Below are 18,144 nucleotides of genomic sequence, written 5' to 3' on the forward strand. Positions count from 1 at the left end.
AATAGTATAGTATGCATTATACTAAAGTATAAGATGAGTATAATACAGGATTTATATTAAGGCTTATTTGTATTCAATAAGCCACTGGAAATATCATATTATATCCCACCTTTTTCACAGTGGCTACTAGTCCAGTCCATGCCAGTGATTGTATACAAGTACAGTAGGTTCTATGCTGGTACTACTGTGGTTACCCTTTTTAAATACTGGACAAATATTATTAGGTGATAGCCAATCACTTGGTATAATGAGCTGTTAGCTAGCTAGACAATGATTGTGTAAAGATCACTTGTAGAAATCGCCTGAATGTTAAGCTCCATGTCTCACAAGTCTGCAAGAAAATTAAATTACTTACTATTTGTATAATTATTATTCGCTGTCATAGGAATGTTCTTGGTTCCAAATACTGAAACTTTTGACCGAAGCACTTGTCCTTTCTCATCTTAGCCATTTATCATTACAAGATCTCACAATGGTGAAATGAATTACCCAATTATGAGAATTTTACTGTCGCTATTAATGACAGTCGTTCTTTTCTGTTTTCATGTAATTTGTTCAATCATCTTTGTAATATTTACCTTAAAGTTGTTGCATTTGTTTTGTTTTGTACACTTAGTTTTGTATTTTTGTATCCATGTGTTAAGTTTTGTACATGTTAGCTAGCTATGTGTATTTGTCAGTATTGTATGCTGCTCTGGCAAGGAAGTTATGCATCTATCAATGTCAACTCCCACCCCCAGGGAGTCCCCATACACCTACTGGGGATTTGATATCTACACTTGCCCCACCCCTGGGGCTTTTGACAGCGGTATCAATGGCGGATCCAGGATGGGAATTTGGGGCAAATGCCCCCCCCTTCAAGAAATTGCATACAAGATCGAGATACTCTAATAGAGCAGTCAATTACTCTAATAAAGCAGTCATAACGTTCATGAGGCAGTGCAGCTTACTTATGAAGCTATAAATAAGATTTTATTTTACATAATATACGTGATATAATATATTTGGTAAAGGATAACTAGCTATTATTGTTGCGACCTTTTTTTTTTTTTTTTTGCTCTTCAACTTTTTTTTCAGAAAGGTGCCCCCCTCTTTCCAAACTCTGAATCCGCCCCTGGGTATAGTTTGCTGAATCAAAAATTATTTTAATAGGTAAATTAAATTCCTTATAGAAACTTGACCCCTCTATCAGTCGAGGTAGGGACATAGTGGCATTTTTATTTATTTATTTATTTATTTATTAATGCTTTATAGTACACACATACAAGCATGAGCTTAGGTACACACACAGATACAAGAATTGACAATACACATGGTGTACTAAAGGTCTGTAGGCTTGTTCCTACAGCCAAAAGTAGTAATTATAAAATAATAATAAAAGAACACATGATACATTGTCTAAAACAGTGTGTAGTTAATCGAGAAATGATCAGTAACACACCGACTACAGGGACAGTGGTAGTGCAGTGTATGGGAGTTGAGGGGGTCAAAGTTATGAATGAAATGATTCCAGAAGTGGGACTTGACTCTGTTCCTGATAGTGTCAATAGACAGATTAACATCAATTAATGGAAGCGCATTCCATAAGCGACAGATCCTTACAAAATAAAAGTGTCGTTGCTTGTTAGTGGTGGAGGGATTGTGATGTAATTTGAAGCCTCCTGATCTGGCACTGGTAGAGAAGGAAATGAAATGGTGAATGTTGAAACTACTGGTTGGATTTTTGATAGATTTGATGAAAAACATGATGTCTGAAAGTTCAAAGGTGTACATTAATGGGAGAAGCTCTAGTTTGAGAAGTCTAGTTTTATAGTCGGAAATGTAATCGTTCAAAATATACTTTGTGGCTCGTCTCTGAAGATGTTCTAGGTTACTGATGTCTTTCACTAAATATGGACACCAGATAGGGGAGCAGTACATGAGCTGAGACCTGATTAGAGATACATATAGCTTAACTTTAGTCAGTGGTGGTATAGATGAACTGAAGGTTCTTCGTACAAGGCCCAACGTCTTATAAGCTTTACTTAAAATAATGTCATGATGAGTTTTCCATTCAAGATTATCACTTAATGTAACTCCGAGATCTTTATGTGATTGTTTAGTAATGATTATGTTACCACTAATAGTATATGATGTAGGAGACTTCCGGTTAAAAGATAAATGGCAGCTTTTAGATGAGTTAAAATGTAAATTAGAGGATGTACTCCAGCTAAAGAGGTTGTCAATGTCACGTTGTAACAGTTGTTCGCCAGGAGGTGTCTTAATGTGCCTGAAACATTTGGTGTCATCTGCAAAGAGTAAAGCCTCACTGTCAGTAATAGAATTAGGTAGATCATTCATAAACATGATAAAGAGAAGTGGACCGCGAATACTGCCCTGGAGTACCCCAGATTCAACAGATAAAAGATCAGAATAACATTTTGACAAGCTTCTTAGCCCCGGTACTATAGGGAGTTTGACACTTGTTCATGACTTTGTCAATGATTATGATTATGATTACTGAAAACACTGATATGTTCAGGTAGTCTCGCGTGGCCAGACTGCTTTTTTTCCGCCGACCATCACTCAAAAAAGGAAAAAAAGCGGTCTGGCCATGCGGGACTAATGTTCAGGTAAGGAAAACATTACAAATCACGTAGATAGCTAAGAGTCAGTTATAATTTATCTAAAAATACTTGTAGAGATTGGGATTCAATAGTGTCAGTGGGGAAATTGTTCCAGTCGCAAATCCCCCACCCGGGGGTGGGGCATGACAATGATAGGTGCATTAGAGGGTAATTATAAAATAAATCAATCAAACAATTGAAACTAGCTGCAGCTTCTTTTTGTAATATATGTACATACTGTAACTGCAACAAAATCTTTAATAAATAAACAAGGGGCGGGCTGTCCGACACGTGACTTCCACTTGCTTTTGTTGTCGTGAAAGGTCAAATGAGGTTTCGGTGCCGCCCCCAAGCGGAATGTTTGCAACGAAACCGAACACCGAAAACGTGATCCATAGTCTATACTTTGAAAGCCACGGGTCATATTATTGGTGACTTCCTGTCACTATTGTACAGATTTCACGATTCTCAGAATCTTGTGCGACAAACCGGATGTCACATGCGGTAATTTAGGTTTAAAGTTCTCAAAAAGAAGCGATGTGATTGGCCAAAATCTTGACTGACATGTGACTTCTCGTTTTCGCGCAAGTCTGTGCAACGCGAGGGTGCGAAATGCAACGCGAGGGTGCGAAAACATACTCAACGTGATTTGAAATCCCTTCAGACTGAGTAGCAGCCAGTTTTCAGTCTCACGGAGCCGGCAACCCAGCCGACATTCTGCTCTTCTGTGATGTATACAAAGCTCGCAAGCAGAATGCAAGAAAAGGGGTGTGCTGCCTCCTTACCTATTCTTGTTGTTTTCGCAATTCTTGTCAGCAGCACTGACGCACAAAGTAAGTTTGACTCAGTGATTTTGTTCTGGTTTTATGTTTTCAGTTTAATTCGTCATTTAGCTAGCTAGCTATTCAGTGTGTTCGCCTCTTAAATAAAAAGTAGAAATTTATACCAAAACAGCCAAGTGAAAAGGAACCGGGTGGGGCCATCCGGGTCACGGATCCGCATCCAGTGGGTCTGACTTTTTTTAAATCAACCATCTGGGTCTGACCCGTTTTAGAGATGACCGGATTGGATCACAAAATGATTTTATTAGCTTAACAATGTGGAAGTGTAATAATGCGTCATGGGCTAGTCCTGTGGGCCACGCAGTATTCTTTTAGTTCGTGTGTTTGCACGAATCCTTGCCAATTGCTATCTGTAGACTTCAAGCCACGCCCACTAATCGATTGTTATTGTACGAGAATTTTAATAACGCTCACTTTAATAGTGAGAATGTCATACTCTTTGACTTTGTAGGTACAAGTATATAAGATAATAGGAAAAGTAAGAAACACCTGTAGATAGATAGTGGTCATTTAATCCCTAATTCAGTCTATGGGTGCATGTAGCAAGGGAAGGCCCAGACTTTTTAAAAAGGGGAGTTCCACTCTGTAGCTATTAAATGCAAGCTATCTAGTACGAAATATTTTTTAGCAAATAATCACTCTCCAGCAATGTATCACTGAATTAGCTGCTCACATGACCTCCTTTTCTTTTTATTCTTTTTTTATGTGTCTATATGATCCCATTTCTCTCATTTTCCTTATACTTGTTTGTGCAATATTATTATGACTGGTGAACGTGACGACAGGGTTCATGTTTTTGTCTGACGTGTGCCCCAGCCTATCAATTATAATAACTTGAAAGTGAAATAGCCATTGCATTTTGCTTTCACCCATGTTTCAGCCCATGTCACAAAGCAGTAGGAAAATCACTTCTGCAGTCAATCCAAATCACCCATCCAATTAACTCTGTAGCTAGAACACCTCCATGCTGCTCGTGATTCTGAACGCAAGTCTGGCACCTAGGCTAGCTATGTTTCTGAGTACTCCACTATTGAAATTGGTTGCTTGGGTCATTATCTATCAGACTCCATTCGAGCCCTACAAAATGTAGTTCAACAGCCCACAGCAATTTGTAGAGCTATACTAGATTATGCTGCACATAAAGCAATCATTCGTTCTTAGCGAATTATTTTTTTACTGACGCGTAATTGTATTGATTGGAACGTTTAATTTGTTTGTGTGTGTGTGTATGTGTGTGTGTGTGTGTGTGTGTGTTGTAGCTACTGTAGCTTTATTTGTTTATTTCATTTTTATAGTTTCCTTGCCATGCCTGTGCTGTCCTTTTTGCATGTCAGTATACAGTTGCATATTATGCAATTGTATGTTTGAACATCTTAATGATGGTTTACTCTCTCTACAGACGATTCCCATCTACAAATGTAAGCTACTACGAATCGACACCTTGGACTATCAGAAAAAAGGAATGGGACACAAAGGAAAACAAATTAAGTCCACAATGAGTGTATTGCTTTTCAAAATCCTTTTTTTTGTTAGTCTCTTCTTTATCTTTCTGATGCACGAATGCCAAAAGGCACTTGTCGGGCATAAGCGACGTTGCCACAGCACCAGCAAAAAGATTAACAAACAATGGCACAATAGTATAATAAAAAGATGAAGACAGCATTACAAAAAAATAACGAACATTAATATACAGCAGTTAGCTACTCAAAAGCCGTCAGTCTAGTCTCAACCTGTATGGTGCTGTTCCCAACAAATCAGTGCTAACCAGTGAGTGCTTGCTGCAGAGCTTATTAAGCTTCTTATGGAGTCACTTGTTTTGTTTTGTTGCATTTAAACTATGCTCTTCCAGTTTGGGGCACATCATCACCAGGGGTACATGCAACATATTCCAGAATCGTACCACGTTCAAATAATTTTCAGCCTCCATAAATTTGACCATATTACAGAGTATATAATACGCCTACTTTCACTGGATGAGATTATCCCAACTTGTTGAATTCCTCTGCATCTGTGCTATGTACAGTCAGTACACCTGTGTTAGAGGTATTCCACTTTTCAATATTTGGAAATCACACGATTCACACTACCTAAACTTCAGTGTACTTTGCAAATTCCACCTGTCGTCAGCTGTCCTTTACTCAAAAAGTTTTAGACATCAAGCCATTCAAACATGGAATTCTTTTCCATCAGAACTAAAGGAAATTAGCACACACATCGATTTCTGTGTTAGTGCTAGAACACTTGTACTATCAAATCTATAACTTAATCTTTGATATTATTGTTCTTGCCTTTGCTTTGTGTGTGTTGCCCTACTTACTTAATTGTCCTTGTATCTGTAAACTTAATCTTTGTTATTTGTAATTGTTCTTGTACTTGTGTTTGCTTTGTAGAAATTGTGTTATCCTGCTTACTTAATTGTCCTTGTAACTGTATGTGTTTTGTTACTCCAACAATGAAGAACGGCTTTGCCAATTGTTGAGAGGTTAATGATCATCAATCAATCACCGTCAAAAGCTGCCCTTTGAGAATCTAGATCCTCTTAAACACCAAATTGCTGATCTCAGCTGAAGAGGAAAGGACAGACAGCACCATACCCATCCCATCACAGCAGCATAATTTGTGTACCACTTATCCGATAACAAGGATTAAGGGAAGGCACTTGTAAAAAAATTGTTGCTTCATTGGCCATGCTTCCTGTGGGTGGTAAAAATTAGAGGAACTTTGATCAACTTCACAAATATAAACGTTTCTTACTCTTTCTGTAAATGGCCTTGGCATTGGTGGTATGATTACTTGGAGCATGTGGATTAAAAATATTTACAGGTTTTTATCACCAAAAGAAGCTAAGATGAACTGCTTATCTGTGACTGGTTGTAAATGCAGTTCAACTTCAACCTCATGGCATTTTTTCGGTAAGAACTGGCTCCTTCCAGTAAATTGGCTTTGTTGGAATACGTTGTGGAGAATTTTAAGCGATAATCTTTTATGGAAAATTGTTCACCTTAAATATAACTTGAAAAGATACTTAAAAGAAGGGATTGTAAAGGCTTAGTAACCTTATTGGAGGCAGAAAACTAAAGAACACATTCTGATAGGATTGATAATACCCACCCATGCCACCAATTCAGGTGAACAAATCTCTTTCTAAATCACCAGGAGGTTAGTGTCTGGTTGCTGCATGAATGACTGAGATGTGTTAAATGCATTCCTCATGTGGCTGAAAAAGGTCATCAACATTGAGTATAGTACAAACTATGAATAACCATTTGCTGATTAGTAAAGGCAGAGTAAGCTGCATGGAGTTTGGTGACAGCAAACGATAATAACAGTTTTAATCCTTGCACCCAAGTTGAGATTATCTGAGTAAAGTAAGTAGTAGGCCCAATAGCTACTCCAAGATGAGGCCTTCCGTCTGTGGTTACATTGACATAACTACTAGCAAACAGGAATTTGGCATGTTTCTGCTGTGTAGCCTTAGCCATTATCGAGTTACACTTGCCTGAAGACAGGTAGTTAGCCTTTCAGTAGTTTTGAGAGGAAATCAGATAAAAATCACTGAGTTACAATGTGAAAGTCTACTATGTGTAATGGTTTGACGTACTGTTTTAAGGCAGTCACTCTGTTAGAGCATTCAGTTACTGTTATATAACAAGTCATTAGAGAAATAAGCAATACAATTAGCCTACTCAGGGTGCTCAGCTAAATAAAAAGTCAACTTAGATAGCACAAACAAATGACTCTTAACTATTTAACAAGTCACACAGGCGCTCAGCTATCAAAGACAAGTAGCTATGTGACAAGTCACACTGTAGGGATTTCAGGTAGGTGTGACGGCAAATTGTTTTTTATTCATGAAACCAGACCAGCCATCTGTTACACATGGTTGGTTTTCTCACTATTATTCTATAGGCATTTACCTGATTCTACAAAATATCCCTACTACGATGGTTACTCCAAGTTTTCAAGTTATTCTATCAAGTGGTTCACTGTGACAACAAACTGCTATGCAAGTTGAATTAGACATGCACAAGTTCTGTTTCTTTTTAAAAGTGAGCGAAAATAAGAAGTTCTAGTCTAATCATTTAAAATGATAGTCATTAACATCGTTGCAGCTACTTCTTGGCCACTACCTTTGATTTCACAGTTTTAACTGAAATTTTTGGGTATATAGAAAACTCCAACATTTTAGGGCTTGCTTTACCCTACCTTGTTTTTTTCTCTTAAGAAATAGCATGGTGAGATAAGAGAATAATACTGTGTTTATATTTGTACTTTGGCACATGTCTGTAGATTGTGAGATGAAGTATCACTGGGTCTGCGTTCCATAGAGTTTTAGTTGCAAAACTCTGATTCTGTAATTAAAGATTTTCTATAGCTTCTCATAGGTCCCTAGGGGAACAGCATTTACACAGATATTTAGTTTATTTTTAATGCAAGTGCATTTATAATTATCAAGTGCATCAGTGTTCTGTTAGGATGAATGTACTATTTGAGTGTCTATTCTATTACAGTATCTCAATTGTGCATCACTACACAAACTATGCTTTTGCATTGTAACTTCATAGGTGGTATGCCGATTTATTCACAACCATTATAATAAATATTCTATCACACAGCCATTTAATATTCAAACTCCATTAACATCCACATGACACTAACTTTAGACCATATCATGTCCCCTTGTCCCCATGTAACTATCAATTACAATTTTCAGACAGTTACCAATCACATCCTAAAAATCCAGCAGCTTAGATTATTGTAGCACAAACAGCTATATATATACTGCAAACTAGGCAACACTTAGCAACAATTATCCTCCAATCATCAACTACAGGGGTGGATCCAGAGTTTGGAAAGGGGGGTGCACTTTGCTGAAGAACAAAAAAAGGTAACAGCAATAATGGTTGTTCTTTACCAACCGTCTTTACTATAAAGTATATAAAGATCCTTATTCATATCCTTATTCATAACTTCATAGTTAAGCTACATATACACTGCCTCATCAACACTGTGACTACTTTATTAGAGTATCTTGATCTTGTATGCAATTTTTTAAGGGAAGGGTGGGGAACGTGTCCCCTGTGACCCCCCCTCCCCCCTCTGTATCCACCACTGAACTATGTATAATACTATTAATGGAATGAGAGTTATAGCCAATGGTATGATTTATCCCAAAGTTTGGAGAAATGTACTAGTTTTTAGACATTATTTATTACTACAAGTAAGCAATGCCCAATTTATATATAATATACCTGTACATGTTCATTAGCTATTAATGACCAAAGTGTGGTTTCATTATCTTTAGCATAGAGAGAATCTGAACTATACAATTTTTAACTCTATCTTCAGACTTCTTTTGGTGTTTATTTAACCATGTCCACCATTAGATTTTACAAATGCATAAATGCTAAATAGATTTAATGTCTTTCACATGCAGAATTGCATGTAAGTGCAGAATTAAGAGGCTTTTTAATTTCCTGTATGGTTTTGTCATGGGGTGCGCCAAGAGGGGATAGTCTGGAGGCTGTTTCTCATTAGCTCATGTTTTACCCTGTATGCATCTCTGTATAAATTTTGTGATTCATACTCCCTCCGTGCTGTATCCATTTTTCGTCAATAAGTACAGGTATATTACCAGTGTTGGGAGTAACGTGTTACATAAGTCACGCATTACATAATATTATTACTTTTGTGGTAGCTAAGTAATATAACGAAATACGCTATAAAAACAGGTAATATAACTCAAGTTACTTTACTTACAAATGTAATGTGTTACCTAAGTAATATAGTTACTGTAACGAGTCTAATATTATGTAATATTATTACTATAAGTAACGAAGTTACTAATATCGTTAGTTATCCTCTGAGTAATGCCTAACCACAACGAAGTAACGAAGCCTACTGAATGAAACTTATTCACCAGCTTCTTACTTATGACCAAGATTTGCACATTGTCCAACAACACAATCATGTCAAGTGATAAAGTGGTAGTTTCACACATGACAACTTAAGGCTGTGGACACAAAGTAATATAATATGTAATATTATTATAGTTTCTTTATTTTATGAGTAATATGTAACTGTAACTAAATAGTTCAGTTGCAAGTAATATGTAATATGTAACTAGTTAAGTAACTTGCCCAACACTGTATATTACTATACTAGCATTGCATGGTACCTGCCCTACGTGCAGGACCATCTCCACATTAAACATTTTAATACCAGGAAGAGGGACCAAGCATTAAACACTGGCACTGCTCGTGTATAGCTATGTAGAGTACATGGTGATGTCACATTTTTACAGAGCATGAAGTTTCCTTATGCCGTCGTGCTGAAATTAATGATGCAAAACACTAAAATTTATTGTTTGTGGTTTTGACAGGAATGTAGCCTAATTATTCAGTGCGTCTTCCCTACCCATGACTTCAACGTGCTGTAAAGAACAAACAAAACCTTTACTGCTTTACATGCAAGACAACTAATGCAACAATAATGGGAACCAAGCATAAATATTAGTGTTCTATATTTGCTGTGTAGCATGCATGTTGATAGTGAAGTACATGATCCTTATGCAGTACATATAGAGAAATATCGAGCATGCAAGGCTAATTAGTTAAACTGTATGCAAGCTAAGGCAACTGTATATACAGTATACCTACATTACAGGTGGTATACACATGGTACAGTTTCAGTTTCTACATGATGTTTACTTTACCAACTGTCACAAAGAGAAATGAACTTGGGCATAAAGCCAATGCAATTTGCAATCATAGTTACTGCATGGAAAGCAAAGGCTCAGAACTTATCCTATACTAGCTATGAACTTTCACTTCTGATGTTGCAGTGACACATATACCTCTTGCTATACAAAAACTCAGGTAATGTATAATCCTTTAGAGTGAAAGTACGTACACTGGATTATAGTGAAACATTTGTGCCAGATCAGACGCAGTTTCTCAGCATATACTATGGTATCTGCATGGTCCCAGTATTATCATTTTTCAGATGCACAGTCAGTATCTGTCCAATCATGCAAGCTGCCACAGCAGTAATGAAGTAAATCTGAACAAACAATTTTGCACACCTATGTGATTAAAACAAAGATCTAGATATTCTGGAAAGATGCTTTTACCTACTCTAAAATACAACACACTGGACCAACACACAAATGGACAAATATGTTGGCAATTCACCTGCCCTAGCTATCCCCAAGCTAGTGCCATAAGAGTCCCTGTGATGTGAGGCAGTTAAGAGCCAGTGCTGAAAATCTGAGCGTAACGGTTAGATGAAGAACAAAAAGGTGCATCAAATCACCACAGTTGTTTATCTGTGGTTTTGACAGGAATGTAGCTCAACTTTTCAGTGATCCTTCCCTACAGGCCTATACCAGTGTCTTCATCGCCCTACTCAGAGCGAACAAAAGCACTTCAATTGATTTGCTACAACAACACCAGGCCTGCCAACTCTCACGGTTTCACTACCCTGCTCAAGGGCAGCAGATCGAATCTCACGGTTTTTGAGAAAAGTCGAGACCTTTTTTTTTTTTTTTTTTTTTTTTTGGTCTCAGCATAGCATCTACCAGTTTTTTTTTACTACACACTGCAATACTACAATAAAGGTGCAGAAATCTCAAGATTTTTTTACTTTCCAGGTTGGCAGGCCTGCAACACCCGAGTTGCCAGATGATGGGTGTTTAATTTCGCTGAAGTCCCGCCTCGATACGTGCTTTGCATGCCAAGATACGATTAGCTAAAAGTCGTGTTTTAAAAAGGTGTGCACAAAAAGGCACTGTGTAGAAAGAAAAAATCTGCCAACACGTGGATTCGAACCCACGACCTCTAGCGCTTTTACACGCTAGTCAGGCGTTCTACCACTTAAACAGTATACATGTGCTGTGTTTTTCAAAGGAATGTTGTTCAAGTTTTCTCTACACCTTGGCCTTCTACGCGTTGTAGAGAACGAACGGAAGCACGCGTGAACTCGTTAGAGTAGCCGGATGATGAGTGCTTCATTATATCAGCACAAATTGTGTAGATTCAAGCGGCGTGACGGTCAGATCATAGATAATACACGTAATAAAGGATTGGCAACGCGCCTATTAAACCTGTAGTGACGTCACGTACAATCCTCGTTACGGTTCGTCATCCAGTTAACGCGCCCTCTCACCCGTTTCTAAACGCACTAGGCTGCTTCATTCCTTGTATCGTAGCAGGGTACTACTGAGTAAAGACGTAAAGCTTACTTCAAACGAACGTACAACTACTAAGGTGAGTATCTGATGTAATAAAATAGTGAAACGCACTGTCAGTTTTAACCCAGCGAAAGATAAGGCCCACTGCTTCATGGCTTTTCACAGTTTTGGAGTTTTAACAAGGAAACTAAAGTGCTTTTTTCCGAACAATGTATAAAGAATTAATCGTAACCATTAGTAGAGTGTCATGCTTTGTTTTGTGTAAGCGTACCACTTACCCAAACTATGGTTTGAAGCTGTTTCATTGTGCTGGGTTTTGGAGTTTTGTCGTGGTACCATGAGGAGAAACATCAAGTTACTATTCAGCACAAGAGAGCTCAATGTTATGGTGGTGTTATGCAAATATGCATGAGCTCAAATTCAGATGTGGCATTAGCCATCAAAGTATGTGAAAATGGGATATAAAAGGTGTAGTGGAACAAAGCATATTATCAACATGAAGGAGCTGTTGGTGGTAAAGAGTAGTGTATCGTGACTTCAAGCTTAGACAGGGAATGATGAGCATATCTATAAATGTAGCAGCTTACAGCAAATACCATCCACTGGATATCAAGTGACATCCTTGTGTTTTGTCACAAAACATAGACATTCCCTTCAAGTGCTGGAAACTAAGTCTAGCTAGTTCACTTTGTTATAATAATTGATATAAACAATGGACACATATTATACTAGTTATCTGAACTCCTATGCACCACCTGCAGCTCAGATACCTGATAACTGAAGTTTGTACAAAATCTCTTTACACAATGTTACTCAGTTACAAAGTATGAAAAATAACTTCTCTAATAGAACACTCACTACTCTAATAGAGTATTCAATTTTGGCATACAGGTTTGGATAACTGAGATTCCACTGTACACCTGTAGAACATTTGCCAGTAGGTCCCACATCCCAGTGTATAGCAGTCAAGGTAATTATGACTGTTGCAATCATTGCATTCAAGCACTAGTAGTAGTATTGATATCAGATAAAACAGCAGCAACATCACAACCCTCAGAGTCACAAATGACATGGGACTCTCACACACAATCTCAAAAGAAATCTTAAATTCTGAACTCTGGAATAACACAAAATCAGTGAGGCTTCCAGGTCCAGGATGGCTTGGAGTTAGCTAGATAAATGACCGATGGATGTTCCATTAATTGATCTGTGCAAAGCACACCTGCATCTCCATTGAGGCTGTCGGCTACTCCATTTTGTGCATTAATATAAGTGTGAAATCCAAGTAAAACCTAGATAAAGATTTATATTATTGAAATTCTAACAAACACTTGAAATCCCTGAACATTACACAATTTAGAGATGTTGGTTGAGAGGTCTGTCACTCAGTGAAATTTTGTTGATCAAAGTTCAGAAATTTGTCAAAACGATTACTTTTTTCGGATACTTTCCTCATACCTAAAACAACAGCCATTGCGAGATCTTTCATGTAAATATGGCCCCCTTGGTATGGTTTCCTACAAACAATTAGCCCTAGATATAAAAGAAACCTCACCATTGAAATTCGCTTACTGCACTATTTAGTTGTTAAGGTCATAGCACACAGTAACAGTTGTCAACAGCACATGCATTATTAAGATAGCTGAATTTCAAGGATTTTCTGAGTGACTGACCCCTGGCATTGGTGACCCTAGTCACCCACGCAATACAACACACATGTGAACAACACGACAAAAACAGAATGGAGTGTTCAGTGAACTCTTATCCTCCACCACACACATACACACAGCCTAAGCCGGCACTTGTACCTATTTCCACCCAAAAAACCAACACTGGGATGCCTGTGCACCACTCAGGCACTAGAGTCTTGTGCAAGGACTATATAGATCTCACAGGGAGAGGTCGCAGAACCCAAAGTTGCACAATGACCACTAAGTTGAGACAAGGACAGTGAGGCAGCATAGCCAAGTGGCTAGAGCACTAGCCTGGTAATTGAAAGGTTCCAGGTTTGGTTTCTGGTTTTGCAAATTTAGTGTTTCCTTGAGCAAAAAACTTTGTTCACATTGCTCCAGCTGTATACAGTTGGGGACCTGGTGAGCTGTCACAGCAACATCAATGGGTACCTGGCGTTTACTGGGGAAGCAAATTCCCTATATACATACAATATTCATCTCGAGCTCTCCATTAAAAAAAAAAACATTGCCACTGGATACATAAGGTATTTGCTGCTGAAGCCCTAAACAAGCATACAATCGACTTAAATCCTGGTTTACATAGTCCATCCTTATTATGAAGCGCATCGAATCCTTGATAGGATTCGATGCTCATGTGAAACGGTAAGACTCCACGACTCACCAAGCCGGTTGCTGCCGCGCCCAAAATCCGCTGATTGATAGCTCACTACGATCGATACTGGTTACATGAGTAGTTCCTCTCTATTACTGAATAGCGAAATAACAGCACTGGGAACGATAAAGCGGAGCATTCATGTCGGGTAGCCGTATCTATGACAATAGACGCGCATAAGTTACATAATAAGTCACGCGACCGTAACGAGGATTGTCTATTAGTTGCTATGCGCGTTGCCAATCCTTTATTACGTATATTATCTATGGTCAGATGGACAGATGCTTTTCTGCTTCTATAGATCTATACCACAACAGCCAAGCTATGAAAATGGGTGTATTAAAATGATTGGAATTAGCATCATTACAGCCATTTCTTAGTCGCTACCTTTTATGGGGAGAGGGGGTGCATTCTTTTTACACAACTGGCTGTGTTGGCAGAGATATAACTTCTTTTTGTTATTATTATCTACTTTACCAGTTAGGCACTGGAGGGTGTACACAGAGGGCAGAGCCTGTTCGAGGTGTTTACCCATAGCCTAGGAGCCTAAGCGAAAATCTTTGAGCTAAATATCCTAAAGTGAAACGGGACAAATACCTAGAAAGGGTGAAAAAAAGCCAACCCCATCGTGACTTGATCCGCAGGCCACCCAGATTCCGGCCAAGCGCCACGCTCGGAGCCAACTTTGGGGAGGCCACCTAAGTAGGGAAATGTTGTTGTTATTATCTACTTTACCAGTTAGGCACTGGAGGGTGTACACAGAAGGCAGAGCCTGTTCGAGGTGTTTACCCATAGCCTAGGAGCCTAAGCGAAAATCTTTGAGCTAAATATCCTAAAGTGAAACGGGACAAATACCTAGAAAGGGTGTAATTGTATAAGCTCAATGCTGGACTATGGCCAGTTTTTGGGTCTCATTTTACTTATCTTTTTCTATTATATACTGCAAGAAAACAACTAAAACTTTTTAATATGTGTATGGTCTTACATGTAATTTATTGCTAGCTAGATTGAAGGAAAATGATTGAAATCAGCACATTAAGATAGTTAGCTATACGGTTTTACAGAATTTAAGCCGTGATAACCTTCCAAGGGAAGAGCATGAGTATGAAATTTACACAAGATGCACATCAATTATTTATTACGTTTTAGACCATTTCCAGTACTTGTAGCTGCATGTAGTTTCCAACTAAATTAGAAAGTTTGACCAGTCGGAAAAGCGAAGTAACATCACAAGGGGTGATGGAACAGTGGGCAAGAGATAGACTTTAAAATGGAGGTAGACCACAATTGAAGTCCACATCAAAACCTAAAGTATGGTAGTGTAGCTATTAGTCATTAGTGGTGCTAGCTAGTTTGATTTTTCCTGTACTTGGTTTATTATTATAATTACTAGTTGTTACTTTGATTCTGCCAAATTGACCTAGTTTGAGGTTTTGGCAATGGGACAGGAACCAGAAAATGTCTGATAAAGGATAGTCTCGTCCTCGCAGACCCATTCTCCGGGGTGGCGCTTATCGATTAGAGATCATAAGCGCCCCCTCCGAAAGGGTCTGGTGAAATGCCCATACCATACGCAAGGAAATTTTGATGTCAAAAAAAATTGACGAATTCAGACTTCAGCAGATTTGACGAATAAAATGTTGACGAAAATGAAGTTGTAGGCAAAACCTGTACTTTTAAGGGCGCTTATAAACATTTGACGAATTTAAATTTGACGAATTAAACCAATTCGTCAAATTTTTTTGACGTCAAAATTTCCTTGCGTACGGTACCTTTTTTGTCTGAGAAATCGCCAACTCTGGCGAGTGATAATTGGTGTTTAATAACTACACAAGAGGTGACGATTTGAGGTAAGCTTTGCTTTTGTAAAGTCTGTACTGCGCAGCCATAAAATGATAAATACTATTTAATCGTCGCCTTTTGTAAAATCTTGTGTAAGTATTAAACACCAATTATCATTCGCCAGAGTTGGCGATTTCTCAGACAAAAAAGGTATGGGCATTTCACCAGACCCTTTCGGAGGGGGCGCTTATAATCTCTAATCGATAAGTACCACCCCGGAGAATGGGTCTGCGAGGACGAAACTAGATAAAGGAGGTTGCTGTCAAGCAAAAGATTTTACAGAACAATGCTTCTTTACAGCATTGTTAGATCCTTGCACTAAAATAATTGAAACACTTTAATAGAAGAGAAGTAGCTAGCTAAAAATTCATAGGTGTCATTCCACCAGGGACCTGCATTGAAAATCTGTGAATTGAATAGCATAGGCTATAGACTAGCTAGGTTGCTAATTGTGAAAGATGGAAATCATCTAGCTAAACATATTTAAAAGTCCAACTGTTGGAGCATGAAAAGGCTTACAAATTAATTGAGAGTAGTGCCTATAGGTTTGGGAAGCTGCATGCACTTTTAAACCAATAAGTCAAATGATAGCCATCCATTCCCATTCCATTCCAAGATTTCTATATACTAAGGAAGATCATCACTTCACATATCAATTTGACCCACAACTTTGTAACTCTCCTAATACATACACTAAAAGTATGGAGTTAATAAAATCACATTGTTCCCCTTTGTTTTAACACTTTGTTATACATAATATACCTACTAGCTTATTAACAACAACAGGTAATATTAAATCACTTTACTCATTTTACTATGTTATTTGTGTATACATAGGTACAACAAGTAATGGTACACTTCGTTTGGTTGGTGGTTCTTCTGACAATGAAGGTCGTGTAGAAATCTTTTATGGAGAATGGGGCACAGTTTGTGATGATTTCTGGGATCTAAATGATGCCACTGTTGTGTGTCGACAGCTTGGCTTTCTGCGTGCAGTGTTTGCATATCGTACATCACAGTTTGGACAGGGAACGGGACCAATTTGGCTTGACGATGTACACTGTAATGGAACTGAGTCTCGACTTGATCAGTGTCCTCACAATGGAATTGGAACACACAACTGTATTCATTCAGAAGATGCTGGTGTTCAGTGCACAAGTAAGAAGTGTTTCACTTGTAAATATGATTTTAAAGAATGAATAACTTTTGTAGACATACCCGTCCATCCAGTGAGATTGGTTAATGGGCCCAACGAGCATACAGGTCGTGTAGAAGTTTACACCAACAGTACTGGTGGATTTGACAATGCACAGTGGGGTACTGTCTGCGATGACCTCTGGGGAATAACCGATGCTAGAGTGGTGTGCCGTCAACTTGGATATCCTGATGCTGTGGCTGCTCCACAATTTGCTAGATATGGTCAAGGAACTGGACCAATTTGGCTAGATAATTTAAGCTGTCTTGGAACTGAACCCGATCTTTTTACTTGTGGTGGTAATCAAATTGGCAGCCATAATTGTGGACACTTTGAAGATGCCTCAGCCGAATGCTTAAGTATGCATAAAATGTCTGTTTAAATATATAGTAATTGTGTACATTTACAGTACCTAGCTGTCCTCCAGTACGTCTTGTTGGTGGAAGTGACCAGTATGAGGGTAGAGTAGAAGTGTACTATAACAACACTTGGGGAACTGTTTGTGATGATTTGTGGGGTCAAGAAGAATCTAACACTGTCTGTATACAACTCGGTTATTCTGGAGCAGTGACATACTACTACAATGCCCACTTTGGTGAAGGTACTGGAACCATTTGGATGGATAATGTACAGTGTGCAGCTGATGACAATTGCCTTGGAAACTGCACCTTCAATGGATATGCTGTTAACAACTGTCAGCACAGGGAAGATGTGTCTGTGAGATGTCGCAATAGTACTACTCCACCACCACCAACTGAAATCAGACTCGTTGGTGGAAACAGTGAGCTAGAGGGAAGAGTTGAAGTACTGTATGGTGGAACATGGGGAACAATCTGTGATGACCTCTGGGATATTGAGGATGCTCATGTGATTTGTAGGCAACTTGGATTTGGACGTGCCTTACAAGCTACAAGCCGTGCCAGCTTTGGACAGGGAACAGGTACCATTTGGTTGGACAATGTAGAGTGTATAGGAAATGAGACAAGAATAGAAGACTGTTCAAATAATGGATGGGGAGCCCACAATTGTGCTCACTTTGAAGATGCTGGTGTTGTTTGTTCAGCAGGTAAACGCTTCTATGAATTGCCATTTGTGCACAAACATAAACATTGGTTATCAAAA

General features: G+C 38.5%; 1 protein-coding gene and 1 long non-coding RNA gene across 2 annotated transcripts in view; one reads left to right on the forward strand and one right to left on the reverse strand.

Moving 5' to 3' along the window:
* The first annotated feature begins 3,249 nt into the window (after positions 1-3,249).
* Positions 3,250-18,144, forward strand: part of LOC136240439 (uncharacterized) — a 69,412-nt gene continuing 54,517 nt past the window's right edge. Inside the window, exons 1-4 of the mRNA XM_066031424.1 lie at positions 3,250-3,439; positions 16,665-16,985; positions 17,040-17,381; positions 17,432-18,088. Of these exons, the coding sequence (XP_065887496.1) occupies positions 3,361-3,439; positions 16,665-16,985; positions 17,040-17,381; positions 17,432-18,088 (1,399 nt within the window). The 5' untranslated portion in view covers positions 3,250-3,360. The remainder of the gene's footprint in view (positions 3,440-16,664; positions 16,986-17,039; positions 17,382-17,431; positions 18,089-18,144) is intronic.
* LOC136241206 (uncharacterized) lies at positions 12,418-14,142 on the reverse strand. The gene is made up of 2 exons (XR_010694213.1): positions 13,995-14,142; positions 12,418-12,931 (listed from the first exon to the last, which is right to left on the reverse strand). It is a non-coding gene; the product is annotated as an uncharacterized lncRNA (long non-coding RNA).

The sequence above is a fragment of the Dysidea avara genome, chromosome 12, assembly GCF_963678975.1.
Source record: "Dysidea avara chromosome 12, odDysAvar1.4, whole genome shotgun sequence".
Lineage (NCBI taxonomy): Eukaryota > Metazoa > Porifera > Demospongiae > Dictyoceratida > Dysideidae > Dysidea > Dysidea avara.